Below are 25,702 nucleotides of genomic sequence, written 5' to 3' on the forward strand. Positions count from 1 at the left end.
CTCTCTAGACACAAGACGGGCACTCCTTTTCTACTTGAAATTGACCAAGCTCTATGGAAAGACAAAGCGCCTCTTTGTAGGTTACAAGGGCAAGATGAAAGGTTGCCAGATTTCCAGACAAAGACTCTCCCATTTGGATTGTGGAACTCACCTTTCTGGCCTAAAAACATCAGAAAGTAGAACCCCATAAGACTCTACGGGCTCATGCTACCTCTGCGGCCCATATGGCCAGCATCAAGCTCAAGGACATCTGCACTACAGCTACCTGTTCCTCTAAGCATACTTTTGTCAAGCATTACGCCTTGAACCTTTGCAGTGCAGCCCTGGCCAATTTTGGGAGAGGTGTGCTCAAAAGAATATTACCATAGCATATTTCACCTGCCTCCAGACTGACAACTCGTTAGTCACCCATTTTTATGGCTGCAACGGATCACGATCCAGATAAATAGGTTGTTCACCTGTAACCATTGATTTGGTAGTGATCCGTTGCAGTCATAAGACCTTCCCACTGGCCCTGCTGCAGTATGCAAAGTGACAATTCATATGTTTATAGAACACGGACTGCTACCTTCCCTGTTGAACTGTGGACTGGTTCCATGAGATGATTGCATCCAAATGTCAGTCCTTCAGGAACTGAAGATAAAACGTTAGCCCGCCCAAACTAAGCAAGTGGACCACATGCAGGGGGCGAGGGCTAAGCGCTTCGAGGAGCTAGTCAATTCTGCCCGAATGATCCCATGCAGGTGCAGAACTCATTCTTATGACCGCAATGGATCACTACCAGATCAGTGGTTACTGGTGTGCAACCTGTTTTTATTTCTGTTTGACTTTGAGCAGAGCTCTGATGACGAGGATCCTTCTGGGAAGGGGAGAAGCAGGCTCATTACAGTAAGTGCAGCAGACCTTTCAAACTCCATTGAAGTACAAGAGAGCTTCAGGCTGGCTAGGGAAAGCTGGGAGCTTCTACACTCATTGGAAATACTGGAGAAAGGCAAGTATGATTGTATGTTGCCAAACTTGTTTCCCACAATCTGCTGCACATAATGAATATTTAAAACAATGCTTTTAGAATTTTCCATTTGGATTACATGATTGCATTTGTGTTGGACTCTTGGGTTTCCAAGGCTGGGATCTGGACAATCTGCTTTTGAATCTTCACTTGAATGACAGTGGCTGAAAGCCTTGGGAAAGGTAGCAGTGAATGATCACTTTTAATTTTTTGGAGACTACAGAATTTATCAGCCTGGTCATCCCATTGAACTGGAAAATGTTCCCACCACAGTTAATATAAACAGTGGCTAGCCTATTGTAGAGAGGGGCTTTCTTATTATCACAGGTTCCTCAGTACAACTATTTTAACCTCTAAGAATCTAGAAACCTGGTGGTAGATTTATTTATCCCCAGTAGAATCGTATTACCACATGATTATATTGCTACTATTGTTACTATTACTATTATCATCATTATTAGTAAAAATATTTATACCCTGCCTCTCCAGTGCACCACTGCTTGGGGTGGCTTACAACATTAATAAAATAGATACAATATAGAATAAAACAATTATAAAATTTAAGAAATTAAAATGACTAAAATGACTAAAACCACAATTAAAATGGCAATTTAAAAAAATGAAGTTAAAAGTTATCAATAAAAAGCTAAACGCTAAGAAACCTACCAGATATAAGCAGCAAAGAAATATCAAAAAGCCTCTCTAAAAAGACGTGTCTTCAGTTGTTTCTTAAAAACACTGATTCTGCTGTATGTATGAATAAATAAATTCTGCTGCATGATTAATTTGATGAATGTTCCACTGATATTTCCCCCCACTGATTATTACAAAGAGGAGGGGCTCTGCTTGAAATTTGGGGGCCCATTGAAATTGAGGATATGTCCCCAAAGTTACTAAGCTCAGCACTGGAAAAGAGAGGGGAAATGTGATTTCAGCTTTCATTAAAAGTTCTTGGGCCACAAAATCTTACCTCTATAACCAGAGATTATGATCTCTGTTGTGCCCCATTGAACATTTTCATTCGGTGTTGAAAAGGAAGATGGGGAAAAGCAATTTGAAGAATATTTGGAAATATGAGAGGTCACTAAATTTCAGGCATAATTTTTCACCTGGTGTCCTGAGCATTCAGTCCGAATGACCAGCTGAAGGATCCTATGTCCTCCAGTTCCTAGTGGAGTTATAAAGTAGGTGCTTGGGCTACCACTTGCCTTGCTATCTGTAAATTCATTTTAAAAAATCATGATGTATGTTTAGAAAGTATTAAATTTATGCCCCCCAAACTAGCTAACAAAATTATCATTACACAAAATAATTACACCAGATAAATACAAAATGACCGCAATTTTTTAAAAAAAATTATGACGAGAACAAAGGATGCTGAGCCAGAGCTGGCTTAACATATTCTTTCTCCTGATATTTCTCTCTTCATCCTCATTCTGCAGATTTTGCAAGAATTTGTGCAACGTGGAAGACTGATTCCTGGCTTTGGCTACGGATCTTCCTCACTGATATGATTATCTATCAGGTAAAACGTGCAGGAGCACCCCTCTGCATTTTCTTGTGGTCTTACTTAGCAAATGATAGTGTGTTTCCTCAGGCCAACCAAAAAATGGGATCACAGACTACCTCACCTGGGCTTGAGTATGCAAATTTTGGGTTTGAGTACACAAATTTTGGGTTTCAACATCTCAGTGCAACTTCAAGAAGTCTGCATTTCTGTCCCCAGCAGGGGCCATCAAAAGCAGGGTTGTTGCAAGGATTATTGAGACCATGTATGTGAAGTGCTTTGATCCCACAAAAACATGTATTGAAATACGACATATCGAGCTTGTGTATCATGGTGGTTAAGAAACTGAACTGTGACTCTTAGGGAGTCATTGGTTCGAATCTCACCTCACGATGAACTCAACAAGTAGCTTTAGATAGGCCACTCTCTGTATGGTGATAATTTTTAGATTGTGAGCTCTTTGGGGAGAGAGAACCATCTTATTCTTTTTTTCAGTGTAAATCACCTTTGGGAGGTAGTTTATACCTCTCAAAGGCGTAAACTTTGGGAATATTTTTATTTAAAGGGGTATATCTTCCATCTATCTTCTATATGTTTAATTCTCTAAGGCATAGCCATGGCTAATCCCATGTGTGGCAGCTCTCGCGAGAGTTCGGAGAGCTGCCAGATAGCCACGGGACGGGTGGGAAGGAAGAAAATGGTAGCTGCGACAGTGGCCAGCGGGTGAAGAAAATGGAGGCCAGCCAGAAAGCAGTCATGGGTGGGGCGGGGGGAAGAGAAGAAGTGGGCTGGCTGGTCGGCCTGCCAGGCATCCAAAAAGTGGGGGGGAGGGAGAAGCGAGTTGGGGGGAGAAGCGGCGGATAGGACGTACGCAGCTGACTGATTAGGTGCGGGGCGATACTGACGGCGGGCAGATGACAGTAGCGGTGGCGCTAGGGGGTTCCCAGCCAGGGGGGGCCCCTCTGGCCGCGATGATGGCTCCAGCCACAAACAAGCAGGCAGGGCCCGGTGTCTTCTTCAACAACAACAATGCGCTTCTGCTGCTGCCGCTGCCATCTCCAGTCAGGGCCCAGGATTAGAGCTGAGGGAGGCAGCAGCGGATGCCAGTGGCTCCTCAGCCATGCTGGCTCTGGCCTGATGATGATGTACTCCGGCTCAGTACAGCGTCCCTGGTGTTCTGCATTTCCTGCAGCACTAGTGGGGCCGCTTTGAGGCCGAAAGAGCCGAGTGGTAGGTGGAACGGGTGGAGCTGCAGGTAGTGTCCTTTCCCTTTCCTTGGGCTGGCTTGGCTCGCCTGTTTCTCCTCACCTGTACAGGCAGACCTACGTAGATGTGGATCTCTGCTCCTGGCGCACTCCCTTTCTGGATCTCTGTCTGGAGTGTTTTCAACAGCTGATCTCAAAGTTTCAGAGGCGCCTCCTTGGGGCTTAGCACCAGAACATCTTTTCAATCAGGGTTCAACGCTTTGTAAAGCAATAGTGTGCTTCTGAGCATATGCAGAGTATGGCATACCTGTGAGCATCTGCAGATTTCCCACAGAATCACCTGTTACTCACTGTTAATTAGTTATTGCTGGCATCTTAGTTTGTGGTGGATGATTTCCACGTTAGAGGCTCTTGGTGTCAGTCCCTCTCTCTTCTGAAGAAATAAAACTCTTGGTAGGTACTCGGTGGAGAGCCAATGGTTGGGACTCTGACAGCTGACTACTTGGATCTGACCTACCTTCTGTCATGGGGAAGGGGAAGCAGAAGCACTTTATCACTTCTGTATGATTCTGTATGATTCTCAAGCGCTAATATTACATGAGGAGGAGGAAGAATGGTAGGAGATGTTCTAACCACTATTGGCAGTATTACTTCTTGATAAAGAAATTTGTTGTTTTGTTACCAGAGATCATATGTAGAAATCTGACACCTTGAGCCAATGGATATGTTATGTGTAGGTGATCCTGCCTTGGTGCAGGCTTGGGCGGGGGGAGAAAAAAAACGGTGGTGGTGCGTGGGCCGGCCAGAGGCGCAGTTGTTTGTGAGCAGCTGCCAGATAGCAACGTGGATGTGCGGGTGGGTGGAAAGAATCTGATGGCCAGGAGAATGGCCGAGCAGTGGCCAACGGGCAGGGAGGGCAAGAGGAAAGTGGCGGCCAATGGGCAGAGAGGGCGGGAGGAAAGCCAAGAAGAGAACAAGAGGCACAGATGGTCTGCACTCGGTTCAGCTAGTTCTTAATAATCGTGATGCTTGATTTATGGGATGGTTATTAGGATTACAGAGTGTATATTAAGTACTCTGAAAAATACTTTACAAAAGCCAGACACAGTATTAAGATTAATTGGAGTGATCACCATCATTATTGTTAACAACATGCTTTTTACTCATGCTGCCTGGAAACTCCTGGCTTTTGAAAAAGATCTGCCTTATAAGCAAACTGTGGGTTTGCGAGTATTAATATTAGTGGTGTTTGTTTTGTTTTTAAGGGTCAGTACAAGAAAGCCATTTCTAGCTTGCTTCGTTTAGCAGCCCTGCAGGGATCTCACTCACACCAGCAGATCACAGGGCAAGGCTTGCTAGAGAATCAACGAGCCCTGATCCAGCTAGCAACCTGCCACTTTGCCCTTGGAGAATACCGCGTAAGTCCCTGTGATCATCTTCGCTCTTTTGTTTCCTTTCTGTCTACTGCTAGAATTTGCATGCCCAGTGTATGTTGCAGAAAGGCTTTCAGATGAACTGTGGAGACCAACTGAATCCTAGCACTCGTGTACTAATAATAATTGTGCCCCTGTTGTAGCAGAACTATATGGGTATTCTTGCTTTGGTACACATGGTGTTTTGACGTAGTGACTGAGAGTGTGAGCTGGGAAGCCGCTCCACAAACTCACTAGGTGACCTGAGGCAAGCCGTTCTCTCCTCAACCTCAGTCCTCCACCTATGTAATTCATAGGACTTTGCTTGGCTTCCACAGTAATTGTGGCAATTTGGTCATTGCTCCAATTGCTGGCTTGTGTAGGTTTGCTTATAAAATGCTGATCTTGTTTTCTCTTGTAGTTGACCTGTGAAAAGGTACTTGATTTAATGTGCTACATGGTCCTTCCTATACAAGAGGGGGCTAAACTCCCGGAAGAACAACCTAAAATGAAATCAAAATTCAGGAAAGGTAAAATGTTACTTTATCTTTGAATAGCTGGCAAGGAAAGAGAAGATAAAATCCTAGTGGTTTAGCTTAAATCTGTTCTGAAAAATTCTTTTGAGTGTACTGGAATTGTCACTTCTTTAAGCAATAATATTTTTTCTTGACCTCTCTCCCCCAAAAACCAAGTCATTGTACCAAGTCATACAATATGTTGCATGGTGTTGGTTTCAACTTCTTGGCTAGGAATACTTAGTCAAAAATGTTCAGAAATAGAAATGTCAAGCTTCTGAATTCTCCAGCTGGATAAATGGTTCTTACTACAGACTTCATTCGTGCAGTGAGGAGGACAAGGCAGGTTGTGCAGGCTAGGGGTTATTTTTGATGTTGGGCGTAGGGATCTGACAGGGAGATAAGGAGACATGGTTGAAAGGCTGAAAATAAGATCCCAGCATGGGACATATCTTAAAGAAATTTGTCTATGTGTGGGAGGGAACCACGCACAGATGGAGCTTTGCTTTCTGATTATACACAGTGGTTCCCACTGCTAGTGAAACATATTTGGATTCACAGTGTTATGAAAAGGAGAAATTACTGCCCCCCCACACACACATACACAAAGCCACTTCATACATTCCTGCTGTAAAGGGTTTGTTTTGTTTCATTAATTTTCAGACAGGATGAAAAAGATTATTTAACATACATTATGTCAAAGAAACTATTAATAATAAAATTCTCCCATCTAACTGCTGAATAACACATTTTCCCCTTTTCTACTTTTTGTAGTATACAAATATCCACTGCTTCCCTATCCAAACCACTTTTCCCTCTTTAAACAAACCAAAAAGACTCCACTTATGGAATCCCCCAGCACCACTTTCTGCAACAATATTTGTCGCAATGTATACAATTTCAAGGAAATTGTTTAATTGTTCTGGATTGCTTCAACTTCTTCGCCAGTTCAGGTTTTTTTTACAACTTGAAAATAATACTATAATGGTGTAGGAATTTGCAGCATCCCAATTAAGTGAATGAGAAAATCGAAGTACCACATATATATGGCATGGGAATGGATGTCTAAAACCATTCTAAAAGTAATCAAGGCTTGCATTTAAGAACATAGTAGGCTAGTTTGGACAATACATTGCCTGGCTGGCCATGATAAAGGCATGAGCATATTATGAGTGTGCGTGCCTTACCTAGGGATGTGCACAAATCAAGGTTTGTGCACAGGTTCAGTGCCCTGAGGCACCACCAGGTGGGGTGAGCAGCACCTTTAAATGGGAGTACAGCAGGCCCTTACCTGCTCTCTGCTGCCCCATGCAGCATGGTGTTGCTGACCACACACATGATGTCTGCACATGCGTGGCGGCCATGTATGTGCCAGCTGTTGAAGGGAGCTGCATGGGGTGGCGGAGAGCAGGTGAAGACCTGCTGTACTCCCTTTTAAAAAGTGTCCCCCACCCCTGTCAGGGCCTCAGAACACCAAACCAGTTTGGTGCCAAATCATGCGTACCTCAGATCATGCACACACCTAGCTTTATCCTTAATTGTGTGCAGGTGCAGTTCATACTGTATAGTAGTATTTCAGTTTAAACAAGATTAAAGAATGGTATTCTGGGCTGGGGTGGAGATGTGCATACTTACAGAATTCTCACATCTTTATCACATGGGTTGAGCTGGTTGGGCAAAGAGTCATATGTCCCAATACCTGCTACACTACAGCAGCAGTTAATTGTGTTCATACCTCCAGGACATTTTGGTTGTCAGTGCCTTTCTGTGATGTGGTGTGTCTCCTGTTTTTAGAATATAGGGCCAGTTAATTTTCAAATTTATTTGGTATGCTTTTTAATAAGGGGGCATTATAGTCCACAGCTACATCTCTGTGAGTTCTCAAATACACTCTGTGTGTGTGTGTGTGTGTGTGTGTGTGTGTGTGTGTGTGTGTGTGTGTTGGGATGTATGTGACTTCCGATGCTTTTCCAAAGTATAGGTAGGTGCAGAGATTAAGGTGCCCAGTGGCTACTCGCACCTAAAAGCAGACCATTTAGATAGAAAAGGGCAGGAAACAGGCTTTCAAGGGGGTTGCTGTTTGTAGGATCTGACCTCTGCCTGCATTTAGTACCTGCTTCCTTTTGTAAAGCAATCAAGAAGGACAAGACAGACTAGAACATACTAGCAAGTACAAAATCCTTTCTCTTGCTGGATCCTCAGGCCTCTGTCTTTCCCGCTCCTCAATCTGACTCCTAAGTCTTTCAAATGTGCAACAGCTTGTCTCTTTGGCAGCTGCTACAGAGAAATCAAGAAGCAAAGCTTCAGCTGTGCATGCGGTTTTCCCTAGCATCCATGCATACCTTCCTGGGATCTCATTAGCATCCATGTGTGTTTTGATTTTCTCCCTGAAACCATGGTGGTTAACACTGCTGTTCTTCATTTTAAATTAAGCTAAAGTGATCATAATTGGAAAAGAGCTTATATCTTGTGTTAGGGATTTGTGGAAGAGTGACAGGTGTAAAGATTTCTAAGCCAATAAAACTTTAGGCCTGTCATACTTGGTTCTTATTAAAATGGTAGAGTTTGTAATATGTACAAAACTTTTATTTATCTGTAGCTTCGGAGCTGAAGCTCTGGCCATGTACCAGTAAAGCTATTATGCCCTATTGCCTACGGTTACTGTTAGCTTGTTTTAAGGTAAGTTTGTAACTATACAAGTTCTGCTTGTAGTGGGGGAAACATGTCCTTTTGTCACTTGATTTCTGTCTTTGGGTACAATTCTCTGTTTTGTTCTCTCCATCTTAGTCTCAGTCTCTTCATTATCTTTTTTAGCAATGCACATTGGTGGAATGTTTCCATGATGTGACTAGGTTTTGGGATATGCAGACCATTTGAAATGAATTTAAGTCTATCATTAGTGGCAAAACCTATTGCTTCACACATCCCCATATTTGTACCAATCTAAAACTAAGAAATGGATTTTTAGTGCCATAACAGCAGCAGAACATACTGGAACAGCATCCAGACCAGTTAGTCATGATTTAAGCAGCATTGAAATCAATGAAACAAGCTGGTCATAACCACCTTCAGTCCCATTAATTTCAATGGGTCTTAGTCATGGCCAGCCTAGTCTAGATGCTACCCACTATTTATCTACTTAGAATATTATGGAGGATTTCCCTCTCTCAATAAGGGATGGGAAGGGGTTCACACAACACCCAGTTCTTCCTCCTCCTTGCTTGGGCTGTGTCCCTTGGCTGTATACTTACCTGGCAGCATGGCCACCAGCTGCCCCTTCTCTCTTCCTAGTCTTGTCTTTGTAAGCCCTGAAATCCCTCCCCTCCAACTTCATTCTCTTGTGGGAACTGGTCTTGCTCCTTGTCAAGTTGATGGTTGCCCTAGCCACATGCCTTGACAGTCCAGCCATCTGTCAGCACTTCGGCACATCTTCTGGCGCTATCAGCCCTTTATGATTTCTGAAAAGTGTCCCACAGTGCAACTGTATTGACAGAGTTAGGATGGAGTCCTGCTGCCCTGCAGTGCAGTCCTGTCAGCCATGCTTACGTGCACTCAGTGCTCTGGGAAATGCATGCTTGTATTCCCTTGTGTTGAATAACAGCCATTGTGTTTCGCAGAAGTAAGAGATGGATTTCTTCCCTTGGGGAAGGGGCAAGATCTGGTGCTGAGATGGAGGAGCACACTCCTCCTCCCGATACAACAACAATATGATGAATATTTATATACCACTTTTCAACAAAAGTTCTACATAGATATAAATAAATAAAATGGCTCCCTGTCCCCAAAGGGCTCACAATCTAAAAAAGAAACATAAGATAGATACCAGCAATAGTCACTGGAGGGATGCTGTGCTGGGGATGGATAGGGCCCATTGCTCTACCCCTGATAAATGGAGAGAATCGCCTCTTTAAAAAGGTGCCTCTTTGCTCTGTTAGCAGGGGTGAATGCCTCCTATCCCAGTGCAAGGTGAGCAAATGATTCTACCCTCCCCTGAAGGAAGGCAACAACCTCTTGCCTTGCACTGTGCTTTGGAGACACTCAAAAGCAGCGAGGGAGATGTTCACCACTTCTGACTGTCTTCCAAAACAAACTGCCTGAACAGTGTTGCTGTGCCAGTGGGAGGGAAAGGGACAGCCTCTTGCCTTGTGCTGATCTGGGAGGCAGCACGTCTTCTGGATGTGTCCTAACCCAGCACTGCGTGAAGTGAGAAGCTCACCCTGCCCTCCTGCATTTGGCAAAGGACAGAGGGAGCAGGGAGGTCACCAGTAATGGACTGTTTACCAAGATGAGCCAATATTTGTTGACCTCCTATCTGCACTTATACTTGGAAATCTGTTGCTGCAGAATGCTTGGGTTTGTCTTTTTTTAAGAAATGGAAAATTATTTCCGTGTTCACAAGCCATAGAATCATAACATTAGAGAAGGTTTTGTAGGCAATCTAGTCCAAATCCCTGCTCAGTGCAGGAAATCCAGACCCAAATCAACAGAACAGCGTCTACTTGAATTCCCCTGCTAATTGGTTCTGTGGCTGAAGTGCCCTTATCGTTACAAAGCTTCTCCTAGCGTCTTAAACATTTACCCTCTTCTTTCTCACTTAAATCCATTAGATTCAGTCCTTACCTCTGGGGCAGCTGAAAACAAGTCTTTGCCCTCTTCTGTTTGGCAGCCCTTCAAGCACGGAAGAGGTCTATCATGTCTGCCCAGTCTTTCCTCATAGGGCTTGTTTTCCAGACCCCTAACCTTTTTTCTTGCCCATTACTTTTCATGATTTGGAAACTGTGGTTCTATTAATGCTGCCTAAAATCATGTTAGGCTTTTTTCAGCTGCATTACATTGTACACTCATGTTCAGGTTGTGATCTTGAGATCATTTCCACATGTACATGTACCAGGTCACATTAACTGGACACATTTTAGAGAAATCCCAAATTATTTTGGATGGTCTGCATGCTGCACTCAGTGGAGTGTCAAATCAATGCATTCATAGGTGATTAGGTGCTTCCTTGGAGGTACTGTATAATTAAGGGGAGAGTGGTTTTTTTAACATCTAATGGAACTTTTGGCTCTTTCTTTCTAATAATGGTTAAAGAGAAATGTTGATTTACTCTCCAAACTCAAGCCAAGACATAGCATAGCACATTTGAATATTAAACACATTGTTTACATGTTTGGCTTATTTAAAATAAGATTATTTTCATTACACAGCTGGATATAGATGGCTACTTACTCAGTGAAAATATATTGTGGTGTATATGTTGTCTGAGCTTATTTTACAGATTACGTTTTGCTGTATATTCTACTGCACATCTGTATCAGATGTGTGGTGAAATTCTCCTTATTACATAGCAGAATGGTATACAAAACAAACAACTAAGCTACCCCAGATGAATTTTCTTACCCTGGGGTAGTTTAGTCATTTTGGTAATACTTGTCCAGAAGTAAAGATTTTACTTTGTGTAGTAAAATGGTTATTTGTTTCCACCCAATAAGTTTTCAGAACTGACAATAAACTTCCTGATTTAACTTGTGTCAAATAAATGTTCCCGAATTGGATAGTGTTAATTTTCTCTCTAATCAAAATAGAACTTTAGAGCTTGTGTAGCATAAGAGACTGGACTGTGAACCAGAAAGTCCCCAATCCAAATCTCAGTGTTCCATGAACCCCTTTGGTGGCTTTAGGCAACCTATCATCATTCACCCTGGACCCTCTGTCTTGATCAAAGGGTTACTACTAATTTACCTTACAGGGTTTAAAAAAAGATGATTAAGATCCCATGGCGCTCTTTGAACATACGAACATCCTCTATAAATGTTAAGCAGTGGTTTTACTTCACACATTTTTACAGCCTGTGTTGGACTGATTCAGCTGTATGCTAAATTCCAACTAGGTATTGCTGGAGATACTGAATGTTCTAATTTCGTTTCTAGCAACAGTCCATATTTTATATAGTTAGTAAACTAAACCCTTGTGTATAAATATGAACAATGCCATTTCATGGCATGTATCTGCTGGATACTCAAAATGTATCTGCTAAAAGAAGCAAAAAATGACTGTCTTCTGGGTTTTGGTTTGGAATTCACTATGTGAAGATGCTGTTAAGTTTGTTCAGTACAGTTTCCCCCCCCTAACAGCTGAGAGCTTTCACAGACAATCGGGATGACATGGCACTGGGTCATGTGATTGTGTTGCTCCAACATGAGTGGCCAAGAGGTGAAAACTTGTTCTTGAAAGTAATCAACAAAATCTGCCAACAAGGAAATTTCCAATATGAAAACTTTTTCAACTATGTGACAAGTATCCTTTTTCCAAAAATGCAGGTGAACCAAAATAGGTGGTTGGAAGCTTGTTTTAGGATGCTCATATTTTTAAAATTACAAGAGAAAAGTAGGATTTGCTCTTAGGAAATGGAAGGTAGGCCTTTTAGAATTGCCCATTGGAATCAAAAGGGACAGTGGCTGAGAACAGAAAAAGAGAATGACGAGGGAAAGAGAAACATGGATTCAGGAATACTGGTGGTGGTAATCACTGCATTTAGGACTGGTTCCCTAGACATTTCGAGTATGGTAGGAAGCATGTCACAAGAACTGTAGTATGTATCAACTGCTAGATACTTTAGTTAATTAGTGCTGCCATGCCCCTGACAGCTCTATAGCATGTTAAAGGGGCTGGTAGGGTCCATGTTCCCAAAACCACTGAGACATCTAGTGGTTCCTGCTGCTTGGCTTTAATTCTGATGAATGGACCAGCCAGCTGCAGGCTTGGGGTTCCAAGGTGATTATACTTGAGACTGATCCACCCCCCACTTTCAAGTGTTCCTCCTCTTTCTAGGCCTCTTCAACTGTGTGCCTAGCCTGACTGGTGCCTGTCTGCCTGGGCCCCCAAGATATTCTCCAAATATATTCTCCACCATATTCTCCAATGATGGCAGCTCACCTCTACCTAGATAGCCCTGTGCCGCCTCCTTTGTGTCCCTCAAGTGGATCTGTCTCCCACCTTGCTATCACCCCGCCCTCCTGCTCCTTGACCCCTGCCTATTTTCTTTCTTGGAACTACTGCTGCCTCTCTTGCCAGGTGGCTCCTCGTCCTCCTCCTGACCAATGAGCAGCAACTGGGCCTCATTTCTTTGGTGCTGGTTGCTGGGCCATCTTAGTAACTATTTTTATGCTGGGATGGACCGACTCCAAGGGAACCAGCTCACAATTAGTTACAGTTCTCTATCTGCAGTGCTGGCCTATTTCTATCACTTATTACAGCAACTAGTAAAGTAGGATTTTATAGTAATAAATCCATCCATAAACGCATTGCCTACTCTTTTTGAAGGACACACACATACCATTTTTTCTGGAGCATCAATATCAAGGAACCAGAATTTGAAGGCCATACATATAACACAGGATTTCCCAATCTGTGGTGCTCCAAATGTTGCTGAACTACAACTCCCATCATCCCCAGCTACAATTTATTATGGCTGGGGATTGTGGGAGTTGCAGTTCAGCAACATCTGGAGTACTACTGATAGATCAGAATAGTGTTGCCCTTTTCCTGTTATATAATGTCTATTTCCTTTTTCGACCTGAACAATTTCTTCAGATATTGATATGTTGGAAGAATTTGCCTACTTAAGAACACAAGAAGGAGGAAAAATTCACCTGGAGTTGCTGCCAAATCAGGGGATGTTAATAAAGTAAGAATATATTTCTCAATTTTAGAGTAAATAAGAGTGCTCTGGTGATAAAATTGATGTGGTGTGGCTAATCTGAAAGGCTAAAGCTATATACTGGAAGACACCCAAGTTGCTTATTAGGCTTGTGACTGATTACATTTTGGACTTCCAGGTAAGCAGACAGTGGATGTGGCAAGACCAAAGCAGTTGACGTTGTAAACTTATTTGCACATCGGGGTCAGACGTCAGCAAGCAGCATCCCATTACCCCAACACAGTGAGCCAGTGCAAAAGCTGAAAAGCTATGAAGTGCTCTAGTTTTCCTGGACTGTAACTTTAACAGGTCTGGAGAGGAGAATGTACTGCATCTAACTGGCTACTGTCATAGGGACATTGCATGTCCTTCCCCCCATGATTTCTTGCCAACCAGTTGGCACCATACTAAATGGAGGGCTTATCACAAAGGGAATAGCCCTTTCAAGGCAAAAGTGATAGATCAATAGCTGAATAGCCCCCAAATCTCAAATTGAGCTTCTTTCTTTATGGTGGCACCCATGTTCTGCAGCAGATCCTTGCTACTGTGCCATTCCTGAATCTTCATCTGAGGCAGGCAAAATTATCTTAAGGGACTTTCAAAGGCTCTTGTGGGTCAGAAAAACTCATTTTCTTTTGATTACAGCAAAGTAAGTCACAAAAAAAGGTTGTTCAGCATTTCAGTCTGATACGTTTGTGAATATTTGGCTTTTATCCTCTAAACTTTCCTGTGGAGGAAGGATACGTTGTAGAACCAGAGAATGTAGAATTGATCCCAAATCAGGCCGATGTGCGTTGTGAATCTTCCTATGATGTTGTGGGATAATGAATGTGTTTTCTTGGCAGCTATGACACTGTAACTAAGTAGCCTTTTTTGTCTTCCCTCCCACCTCCTGTTCCTCTTTCATTCAACTGCAATTATGGCTTTCTTTTATTCCGCAAATGTGATTTTTGTATGCTTGAATGTACATTGGCTGATTTTTGTGAGTGCCAGGCATGTACCCAGAGGAAATCGAATAGTGTGAAAGCCTTGAAGTGGCTCTGCATAGAGAGTAGAGTGGATAAAGTGCTCTCTAGGGTGGGCCCAAGGATTTTCTCATTGAAGATGAGGCTGGCGGGAGCTTGAAGTAGCAGTGAGTCTGCCAGACGTTGCAAAGCAGAGCCAAGGTAGTTCCTCCAGGCAAGGCTGACAGTTTGCTGCTAGGGCTTGATTAATGGTGCAATCATTAGTCTTCATAATGATTTATCAGTCTTCATAAATCTTCAGCCTTGCCAGGTTTTGGAATGCACAAAACTGTTGAAAGAGGCTGGGGAGGACGTTTCCCATGCTTTTAAGCCAGCCATAGTAGCCGTGAATGTTGGAGACTTGCTTCTTTTTTCTTTTTCTTTTTTAAAAAGGTGTTTTCACTATGCTGAATTTCATGCTTCCATCATGTGCTGCAGAGTTTTGCAATGCACACAACTTTGAATATTACTTGCTGGTGTTAAAATTGGTGCTGAGGTTTGCCAGGATAACTGGAAGATGCCAGTAGGAATGAGCAATCTAATCCAGGCTCCATATGTTTGTGGGGGGGAAGATGATTGCAATGTGGTTATCTGGCTAAAGTGGTTTTTAACATTGACAGAACTGAGCCTTCCTTCCTTTTAGGTACAGGTGAAACTCGAAAAATTAGAATATCTTGCAAAAGTCCATTAATTTCAGTAATGCAATTTAAAAGGTGAAACTGATATATGAGACAGACGCATTACATGCAAAGCGAGATAAGTCAAGCCTTAATTTGTTATAATTGTGATGATCATGGCATACAGCTCATGAGAACCCCAAATCCACAATCTCAGAAAATTAAAATATTGTGAAAAGGTTCAACAGTCTAGGCTCCAGGTGTCCCACTCCAATCAGCTAATCAATCCATAACACCTGCAAAGGGTTCCTGAGCTTTTAAATGGTCTCTCAGTCTGGTTCATTAGGAATCACAATCATGGGAAAGACTGCTGACTTGACAGTTGTGCAGAAAACCATCATTGACACCCTCCATAAGGAGGGAAAGCCTCAAAAGGTAATTGCAAAAGAAGTTGGATGTTCCCAAAGTGCTGTATCAAAGCACATTAATAGAAAGTTATGTGGAAGGGAAAAGTGTGGAAGAAAAAGGTGCACAAGCAGCAGGGATGACCGCAGCCTGGAGAGGATTGTCAGGAAAAGGCCATTCAAAAGTGTTGGGGGCTTTCACAAGGAGTGGACTGAGGCTGGAGTTAGTGCATCAAGAGCCACCACACACAGACGGATCCTGGACATGGGCTTCAAATGTCGTATTCCTGTTGTCAAGCCGCTCCTGAACAACAAACAAGGTCAGAAGCGTCTTACCTGGGCTCAAGAAAAAAGAACTGGTCTGTTGCTCAGTGGTCCAAAGTCCTCTTTTCTGATGAGAGCAACTTTTGCATCTCATTTGGAAACCAAGGACCCAGAGTCTGGAGGAAGAATGGAGAGGCACACAATGCAAGATGCTTGAAGTCCAGTGTGAAGTTTCCACAGTCTGTGTTGATTTGGGGAGCCATGTCATCTGCTGGTGTTGGTCCACTGTGCTTCATTAAGTCCAGGGTCAACGCAGCTGTCTATCAGGAGATTTTGGAGCACTTCACGCTTCCTTCCGCAGACGAGCTGTATGGGGATGCTGACTTCATTTTCCAGCAGGACTTGGCACCTGCCCACACTGCCAAAAGTACCAAAACCTGGTTCAATGACCATGGGATTACTGTGCTTGATTGGCCAGCAAACTCGCCTGACCTGAACCCCATAGAGAATCTATGGGGCATTGCCAAGAGAAGGATGAGAGCCATGAGACCAAACAATGCAGAAGAGCTGAAGGCCGCTATTGAAGCATCCTGGTCTTCCATAACACCTCAGCAGTGCCACAGGCTGATAGCATCCATGCCACGCCGCATTGAGGCAGTAATTGCTGCAAAAGGGGCCCAAACCAAGTACTGAATACATATGCATGCTTATACTTTTCAGAGGTCCGATATTGTTCTATTGACAATCCTTGTTTTATTGGTTTCATGTAATATTCTAATTTTCTGGGATTGTGGATTAACAAATTAAGGCTTGACTTATCTCGCTTTGCATGTTATGCGTCTATCTCATATATCAGTTTCACCTTTTAATTTGCATTACTGAAATTAATGAACTTTTGCACGATATTCTAATTTTTTGAGTTTCACCTGTAGGTATTGACACACTCTAGCAAGCAGGAAAGGTAGCAGGCCAAGAAAATGCTCACAACTATCTTGTTTCCTTGTCCAGTTAAATGAGAAAGCCAATGCTATGGCATGGAGATTTTTCATCAGTGAGGCTGGAGAGCAGATGGAAAACTTGAGACCTCTTTGACCCAAGAGTAGAGTCCTTTTGCTGTGTCTGCACTATAGCTGAGAGCAAGGCCAGAAAAGTGGTGTATGTTTCCTTCTCATTTTGTTGCATGATCCATTTTTGTCTCTTCACTGAATGCTCCTAGCCAGGGCAAAAGATACCCCAGTTGTTAGCATTGCCATTTCTCAGCCTTCCCCATTTCTCCTCCTCCTCCACATGAGTGGGAAAGGGAGTAGTAGAGCACTTACCAACCTATGTGCTATGCTGACAACTGTCCTTTCCCCCAACCATCTGACCTTAGCCAGGAAAGGGTACAGCCATTCTGGTAGGGAAGTGTCAATGATAGGGACCAACCAGACCTCACAGGTCTGCCAACTCCATAGGAGTGGGTGAGTAAGGTCCCCCCCACCTTATGACCTGGAGGATATTCAGTCCACTTGGAGGCTGTCTGGTCCAGGTGGGAGCGAAGGCTGCCATGTCAATAGTGGGTGGTGGGTAGGGACACACTTTATTTGTGGATAGAACCCAATGATCATGGGCACATGGGACTTGGAGATAGTGATATGCAAGAATTATGATTCGAAGAGCGATTTGCAGCATAGCCCCAGCACCTTTAAAAGAGAGGAGCTGGGGTGTCACTGCCCTTGTGCAATGGCAGTATGCATATGGCCTCTGTGCATGTGTGGTGGCCATGTGCATGCTGCCATTGCACAAGGGCAGTTGGGAGCAGTGCCACTGGTGCACAGTGGGGGGCGGGATGCACTGCTGATACAGGAAGCTGCTGCAAGCAGCAGAAGAGCAGGTTTGGACCTGCTTGCCTCCCTTTTAAAGGTGCCGGTAGTGTGCTGCAAATTGCTCTTCAAATCGTGATTCATGCACATCCCTACTAGAAGATGGTATCCTTTAGCTTCCTTCCGTCAGAGAGGCAGTTTTTAACTCAGTCCTTGAAGCCACTCCAAAGTATTCTCCTTGAGGAACTTATTTGTAAGATAGATTTCCTTCTGACATCTTAAGAAAGTAGGAGAGAGGTGCTCCCCTTTCATGAAGGAAATTGATGTCTCCAGGACAGAGTCATACTTTGTACTTATCTGTCCTTGGTTCCCAAAAGGAACTTCCTGTTTGGTAGGAGATAATTCTGCCAACCCTGTGCCACATCATATTTTTTTGGATGGGGGGAGGGCAGGGCAAAAGTTAGACATGCACTGGGCCCGCTGTTGAGATTCTGGCAACTCAGTGGGTGAAAAGGAAATATACAGGCCCATGCTCCTCCCTCATGCATTTAAGGGTCCAGTTGAAGTATTGTACAAGCTGGTCCTTTCTGTTGTATAAGCCCAGATCCAAGGAGTGTTAATGTTATTTGATCAGTGATCAATAGAATCTGAATGCATCGCCCTGATGTACAGATGATCCAAGGAGCCAGATCTGCCAGCAGTTTTACTACTCCGTCCACTCCGTCTCAGAAGCAGTTGTGCCTGCCATCTTGAGCCGTAGTTCCCCCTTTGGAGGATAATCTGGGCTACTCTTGCTACCTTGGTATAGTATTATGGGATATATGCCTTTGGTTGAAGGTCTTCTAGCAGGTTCTGTAAGGCAAGGTGTAGTCATCCTGCTGCTGGACATCCCTTTCCTGCCTTGCTGAAGGAGAGAGGGAAGGTGGACTTACCATTAGGTTCCCTGCAGGCAGTCCCACCCTGTGCTCTGCTGTATTATGTTCCAGAGTGGGAGGCAAACATCTCATTTGCACAGTTTCCCCAGAACAGGTCAGTTAAGGAGACCATTGGGTTTTCTCTGGCCCTTTGATCTGTTTTTCTTTCTAGCACTATTGTAGCTTGTTTGCCCCAGTTGGCATTTGAGGTACTGGTTCTTTCTGCAGCAGCCTTATCTTGAAACTGGGAGGATGGGTAGGGTCATCATCTCCAAAAAAATCCAAGGCCAAATTACATTTATGTAAAGCATGCATTTGGTGATGGCATGCTTGGCTTGTTCTCCCTAAATAGCAGCCTGGGTCCTAATCTAGGTTTCCCCCGGCTGCCCACCCTGCATTGGTGACAATGGCGATCCAGATAGCTTCCTATTTTGGACAGTGGGGAACTTCCCTCCTGCTAACTTGGCAAAGAGGCACCTTTTAACGTGGTAATTCTCTTTATTTAGCAGGGGGAGAGTAACTGTCCCTATCCACTCCCAGCACAGTACTTCCAGTGACTTTTACTGGTGTCTATCTTATGTTTCTTTTTAGATTGTGAGCCCTTTGGGGACAGGGATCCATCTTATATATTTATTTCATTATTTCTCTGTGTAAACTGCCCTGAGCCATTTTTGGAAGGGCAGTATAGAAATCGAATAAATAATAAATAAATTAGCAATCTCATGAGTTCAGTCCAGATCAGGACCACTATGAGGATAGAGCGTTAAACCCCACTTTCCTCCCCATGGCTCCAATCCAAAACAGCCCCCCTGCAGTTACTTAAGAAGAGAAAAAGCAAGCATGTAATTGACCATCATGTGCTTTATATAATGTGTAGCTTGGCCTGAAGCTTGCTGGCTCTTCCTTCAGCTTGGAGGAGGAATCGGCCCCTTCCTCCTTGTGGCCAAAAGGAAACCTCATGATAAGTCCAACTTCCTGACAGAACTTCATGATAATTCTAACTTCCTGGGGTAAGCAAGAATGTGGTGACTCTGTTAGTCTGCTGACACTTGGTCAGCTTCCTCCCGGCATCGGCTTGTTTTTACTACCAGATTTCTGTAGTCATACTCATGACGTGATTTCTTTGCTCTTTTGCCTTGCCTGCATTTTGTAACGAGTTTGATATTGTCAATGTGTCTGGAGATTCTGAAAATGTACGTTTAATTAAGAATGTTAAATACTTTCATAAAGTCGAATGGGAAATGTCTTAATTACAGTATATCAAATGCATCCTTCCAACTTAGTCTAATTGGATGAAGGGGAAAAACAAGTTGATTTGTGTATCAAAGCAGCAGAATGTTCGCCCTTTTTGAAACTGAAGCTTTAGGGAAGCACCCCTAGGAAGGCTGCAAGTGAAGTCCACCTTTCAACAGCGCTCCTTCCAGAAGTGGTTTCTTCTGTTCTGACTTTCCAAACACCAGTTGTTGCCTCTGCCTCGGAAGTGGACTTGATTCTGTTGCAGGTCAGCTCCATCTCCGGGGGCATCCAGACAGTTTGAAATATATTATATTTTAAATCTTTGTTTTATGTGGGGCAGATATTGAACTACATCTCCCAGAATCCCTGACTACTGGCCACTGTGGCTGGGTGATGGGAGTTGTAGTTCAACAACAACTGGAGGGTTAAAGTTGTGCAGCCCTCTTCTAAACTAACCTTTTTAGTTGAGTTGTATGAAAAATATCAGCTTGCTGCATTTTCAAAAAAGATGTCTCTGAAGAATCTCCTAGGTTCTGAATCTACTTTATTTGGAAATAATTTCCTTGAGAAATGGAATTACTGCCGCTTTTAACTTGGGAATATTAGATTTTCTTGATCATTCAAGGGATAAATATTTGATAAGAATTTATAACGACATCCAAGAAACAGGAGCAGAAACAGCATGAGCTGCTCCTTTGCTCCACCCTATGTTGCCATGTACTGGCTGGGAAAGGGTTTAGCATCCCCTCCCACCCCTTTTCCACTGTTGCAAATTGCTTTGCAAGGGAGAAGGGAACATGCTGACTTTTTTACATGCCGCTGGATCATGTGTAGTTTGATCCTGATCCTTTTGGTGGTTTACTCTGACAGTGCCCATCTTATATGGTTTGGAAACAGGGCATGGATTTAAAGTGTATTCTATGCTTCAAGCAGCATGTTAGCATCCTCTTCAACGTGGCGTCTAAACATTGCTGGGATCCTTACCAAAACATTGTTATTACAGGTGCAGTGGAACATAGTTTCTGGACGATTTCCTTCCAGTTTTGGATTGTGCTCCTCTTTGTTGAATGCATCATATTATGTAGTTAGGATTTTTAACCTGCATAGACTTCTTGAATATTCCATATTGGAGTGTCCATCTACCAGATAAGGCTCCTTAATGTTCACCACAGCTAACAAAAGGTCCATTGTATGTCTGCAGGAGGATCTGTAGTCTCTCTCCTCTTTCTTTGTGTTTCTGGAGCATTGATTTTGTAGAACAGGGGAAGTTGGTGTGGGTGTTTGAATGCTGCTGTTTGCTGTTTTTTAAAGGACTTCTAGCCCTCCGCTGGGGTTACTGCAGCAGGAATTCATACCTGTACTACAGCCCAGCATACAGACTGCTGACAGGTACCAAGCAGGGGAACATCCCTGCTCATAGTGTGCTGTCTTTTTGTCAATATGTTTTACTGCCCATGGTTATCAGCCCTTTTGTTAATTCCGTAGTTTTATCCATGCTTTTGTTTTTCATTTGTGCCTACATCATTGGCAAGCCATGTTTTTACTATTGTTAACATTTTTGTTTTTCCATAACTTACTGGCACATGTATGTTCTTCAATTTTTAAGTGGTTCTCTGTACAATTAAATAATAGCGCTCTGGTTAGATTTTTGTGGACATCATGTCCATTCTTTTATTAAAATGCTCAAATTTTAGGTGATTATTAGCCTCTTTTTATTAAACATATTTGTTACTATCCCACTATGGGTTCTCTTGCCCTTTCCCTTCAACTGTATTTGGTTGCTCCTGTTTCTTTGCTGCCAAGACCTGCATTTGTTTGACCATCAGCAGTTGGAATTTCTGTCCTGTGCACAACTCCACTAGTAGTCCTTCAATACTACAAATGTATGCTGGCAGGGTGCCCCCGTCCACCCCGCCGCCCCCAGTTTTTGTTCTGCAGAGTGGACAAGAACAGGAAGTAGCCACCAGCTCTCAACACGCTGGACAAGATGGATGTATTAAATGCATTTATAAACAAAACAGAACTCTGCCACATGTACTCCTTGCTAAGCATGTAACTAATAATTAAGGTATGATTGAGTTTGGAATATTTTTACTGGAGTTAGATTTAATCCAGTAAAACACTTTTTGATATTTATATAAAAATATATTTTAAATATTTATATTAAAATACTTTTTAAATATATCAAATTGCTTTTTAGGATTTTTAGTTTTGGATAGAGGCAGCTCCAAGAGAATGTACTTACAAGGCAGACTTCTCTATATAACAAATTCTTAGGAGTTCCTGTGTACCCACTGCCTGCTGCTTCTGTGCCTTATTTTGATTTTTGAACTCTCTTTGCCAAGCATTGCCACTCTCAGTGCCCTGCCCTTGGCCCCTGAAGCCTCCCTCAAACTAACTGATGGGCAACAGGTGAGGCCTCATTCTTCCTGTTGACTAATGGGAGATTCTTCAGTGGTGGAGCTACCACTGCATCCCACACTCACTTGCTGATGGGGACAGAGTATGGGTAAAAGAGGTGCTTCTGTTGCTGTCAAGATCAATCAATCAATCAGTCTTTATTACTGTCTTTGACCTGCATAGTTGTCAAGTTAGTTGGCTGCAGTTCCTTCTTTTCCAACTCCCAACAACAGCCCGTAGGCTTTCTTTTCTTCTCTCCCCCCACTTTTTGGGAGGAAGTCCATTGGCCTATGTCAGAGCTGTGGTTGAACTACAACTCCTACTATCCCCAGGAAAAGGGGTAATAGGGATTATGGGAGTTGTAGTCCAACAGCTGGCACGCCAGAGTTGTGCAGCCCTGGCCTAGGGAGAGGGCAGGACAAGGAGGAGCTGCCACATAAGTCTCTTGGCCAAGACACTTCTCCTGCCCTACAATGGGAAGTCTCTTAACAGGGCCCAGTGATGATGCAGGGTCATCTGCAGATTTGTAGATGTACTGTGGTGGCAGCTGAAGTAGCAGTGGTGTGAATCTTTTCCCACCACCAGTACTGGAAGTGTTAAAGGGGTCGGCCCAGCCAGGGGGCCCTTCTGGTTGGAGCTCTGATATGCCTGGCTGCTTTTGCTACTTAACACAAGAGGTGTTCTAGCAATACTTGATGGATGTCTAGCAATTATTGCTTTCCAACAGTTCCTTCCCTTGCTGACATTCTGCTACTGTATCTGTTGAAGGGACTCTTTCTTGTTTTATTGGCTCCTGTATCTCTAAAGAATGCCACCTAATGGCGCAGTGGGGGAATGACTTGACTAGCAAGCCAGAGGTTGCCAGTTTGAATCCCCACTGGTATGTTTCTCAGTCTATGAGAAACACCTATATTGGGCAGCAGCGATATAGCAAGATGCTGAAAGGCATCATCTCATACTGCGCCAGAGATGGTAATGGTAAACCCCTCCTGTATTCTAGCAAAGACAACCATAGGGCTCTGTAGTCACCAGGAGTCGACACCGACTCGACGGCACACTTTACCTTTATTGCCAAAGAAAGAACCATGGAGAGCACATCTTTCTCTCTCAAATGGTTTGAAAGTCAGTGAGGTTGTTGATCTGACTTGATCAATAACTGGAGGAGGGGAAACTGAGCTACTAGAGTGAAAGCTGAAGTCCTGGTTAGAAAATGGTATAACTTGGTTAGAGATGGATCTCTAGCTCTGGAAACAACAGTAGCAGTTGCAGGAGGGGCTAGGATGATGACCAATAATATAAATGTCTACTACTCTGGCTCTGCAGGTCTCAAGACCACTGGAGTGAGTAGGTCGTTTTTAGGCAGGGATCAGAATTCTTGCTGAACCTCCAGGAGGCTCCCATGCACATAGCTTAAGCTGCTTTTACCTTACCTTGGAAAACAACTTTGACTAGAAAAGAAGTTTATGCAAGAATCATAGCACATACTGTTACTTCTCTCAGCATTTGAAATATTTTGTGGAGAATATCCTTATAACCAAATTTAAAACTTGAGAGCTACTGTTTGATGCAATAAATAAAATAATCACAGCTACAGATATACCTAAAGATCCTTTAATTCAGCTTTCTAGGCACAGCCTCTAAATCAGTTGACATTTTCTCATTAAATTTGTGGATGGCACTTGTAGAAAAGAGTGGGTTGTATCAGAAGAAAATGGAATTCTGACTAAGTGCCATTGAAATCAATAGAGATAAATAATCTGCAGCTAACTTTAGCCCCATTAATTTCAATGAGAGTTAGGATTAGTTTTCTTTGGATACAACCCAGTTACATTTAATTTATATAAAATTAAGCTAAATTTCACAATGAACAACTATTTTGATGGAAAGAGTAACTCCTTGCTCTTTGGTTATTTTGTATATTATAATTGCAGGCATCACACAGTTACCAGGGGAATAACCAAAGGTGTGAAGGAAGATTTCCGCCTGGCAATGGAACGCCAAGTGTCACGCTGTGGGGAGAACCTGATGATGGTGTTGCACAGATTCTGCATCAATGAAAAGATCTTGCTACTTCAGACACTAGCCTGAATCCCATGGACTCCCTCCTGAAGCATATCACTTAGAAGTGGAAAGCAGAGAGCTATGTGAATGTTTGAGGTCACATTACAGTTATCCTGAAATCCCTGGCTCAGCTTGCTGGGTCAGTTAACTAAACTTGGAAGTATAGTTCACATTACCAGAACTTCACTGTATCTTTTGGTAAACCTTTTGAGTTGGAAATTTGTAAATAAAATAAAATGTGTTTTGCTATAATGGTTTGCAATCTCCAACCCAGCAATGGATACAACAGTTATGCGTGCACAGTATTTTGACCACAAGTTTCTCTAGGTAATATTGGAATAGGGAAAACATTGGTTCAGTCACAGCACTGTCAGACAAAGGATCCTGTGATGCGATCCCAGCCTGAACCCAGGAATGCTGTAACCCATCATAGATGGTACTAGGTTAGATGAACCAAGGTCTGATCTGGTACTGGCAGCTTCAAATGCTAGGCCACAGGCACCCAAATCAACTAGAAATAGTACTGGTGGGTTAAGAAATGGCCAGCACTGTAAAGAAACAACAGGCACTGCTGGTTAGAGAGATTCAAGGACTCATTCAGAAAACGTAGTCGTCAATGTAGCTTGGCTTGTGGCAAAGCTTTCTGTCAAAGCTGTAGACAAGGTAGAGAACTAGAAGGCAAAGTTATTGCTCTGACACAAAGCCTCAGACTTGACAATTAGGCCAGGCAAGGGAAAACCAATGGGCGGAGACTGGAGCATGCTAGAGCCTGAAGAGAATATTCCTGGTCCTTTCCCTTCCCACTATACCTTACCTCAAAGGACAGCAACTTGTTGAATCATGAACACTCTGAAACATGGGTTATCACTCTTTGCATCAGCATACAACACATCTCTAAATGTAAGAGACGTAGGTTTGGGGCGGTATAAAAATATGTTAATAAATAAATAAAAATAAATAAAAATAAATAAATGAGATGGCTATCAGCTTCTGAAAGGCTTTTGAAATTGCCTAGATGTTCAGTATGTTTTATTTAGAAATGGAATAATACATCAAATATAGCAGACAAAGTTTAAACAAGGCCTTGTTTTGGCTGAATGGCAAGTCAGCTGGTAAATCTTCAAGTTCAAGATGAGCTGGAATGTAAACCAAATATATGATCCCTTTTTTGAAAAGTCAGCATGATCTTTGGGGGTATTTCAGTGTTCGCATGCCCCAGTTGTGCCTTTCTTTGACCCATCACTGATTTAGTTAGATTTTCCAGAATATTCTCTTCCGGTAGAGAACATAGGATATGATGACCCATAAAGATGTGGCAATTAAGTTCTGAGCCAAGTGTTCAGTATGGGATTGTGTATCCTGCATTTTCCACTTAAAAGGAAAGTAGCTTTCAAATATTTCATGCCCAGTATAGATGAGAATGGAGTTCATGCCTTGAAAGAGACCAAAAAAAAAAAAAGAGAAAAGTTTCCATTAGGAAGATAGTTCCAGGCTGGCGCTATGCTACACAATAGGACTTCGGCTACAGAGCAGGGTTATAGATACCTTTGAGCAGGCCTGCATAGCCTTCCTGACTACTTGCAGCCCCTTGGAGAAATTCCACATACTAGTTTGTACCCTGTTCCCATCTCTTTGTGGGAACATCTGCAGCACACA

The 25,702-nt window shown here is 43.0% G+C and overlaps 2 protein-coding genes across 6 annotated transcripts in view; one reads left to right on the forward strand and one right to left on the reverse strand.

Moving 5' to 3' along the window:
• Positions 1–24,298, forward strand: part of INTS10 (integrator complex subunit 10) — a 72,208-nt gene extending 47,910 nt beyond the window's left edge. For 2 of the 3 annotated variants that reach the window (XM_053258758.1, XM_053258760.1), the window contains exons 10-18: positions 838–991; positions 2,452–2,534; positions 4,987–5,139; positions 5,555–5,663; positions 8,248–8,327; positions 11,780–11,942; positions 13,239–13,332; positions 20,897–20,974; positions 23,917–24,298. In XM_053258758.1, coding sequence (XP_053114733.1) covers positions 838–991; positions 2,452–2,534; positions 4,987–5,139; positions 5,555–5,663; positions 8,248–8,327; positions 11,780–11,942; positions 13,239–13,332; positions 20,897–20,974; positions 23,917–24,073 — 1,071 coding nt within the window. In that variant the 3' untranslated portion in view covers positions 24,074–24,298. The remainder of the gene's footprint in view (positions 1–837; positions 992–2,451; positions 2,535–4,986; positions 5,140–5,554; positions 5,664–8,247; positions 8,328–11,779; positions 11,943–13,238; positions 13,333–20,896; positions 20,975–23,916) is intronic. The other variant, XM_053258759.1, reaches the window with a different exon arrangement.
• A 731-nt stretch (positions 24,299–25,029) lies between these two features.
• Positions 25,030–25,702, reverse strand: part of HGSNAT (heparan-alpha-glucosaminide N-acetyltransferase) — a 58,621-nt gene continuing 57,948 nt past the window's right edge. For all 3 annotated transcript variants that reach the window (XM_053258763.1, XM_053258761.1, XM_053258762.1), the window contains exon 18: positions 25,030–25,479. In XM_053258763.1, the coding sequence (XP_053114738.1) occupies positions 25,298–25,479 (182 nt within the window). In that variant the 3' untranslated portion in view covers positions 25,030–25,297. The remainder of the gene's footprint in view (positions 25,480–25,702) is intronic.

This window comes from Hemicordylus capensis, chromosome 6 (genome assembly GCF_027244095.1).
Source record: "Hemicordylus capensis ecotype Gifberg chromosome 6, rHemCap1.1.pri, whole genome shotgun sequence".
In the NCBI taxonomy this organism is placed as follows: Eukaryota; Metazoa; Chordata; class Lepidosauria; order Squamata; family Cordylidae; genus Hemicordylus; species Hemicordylus capensis.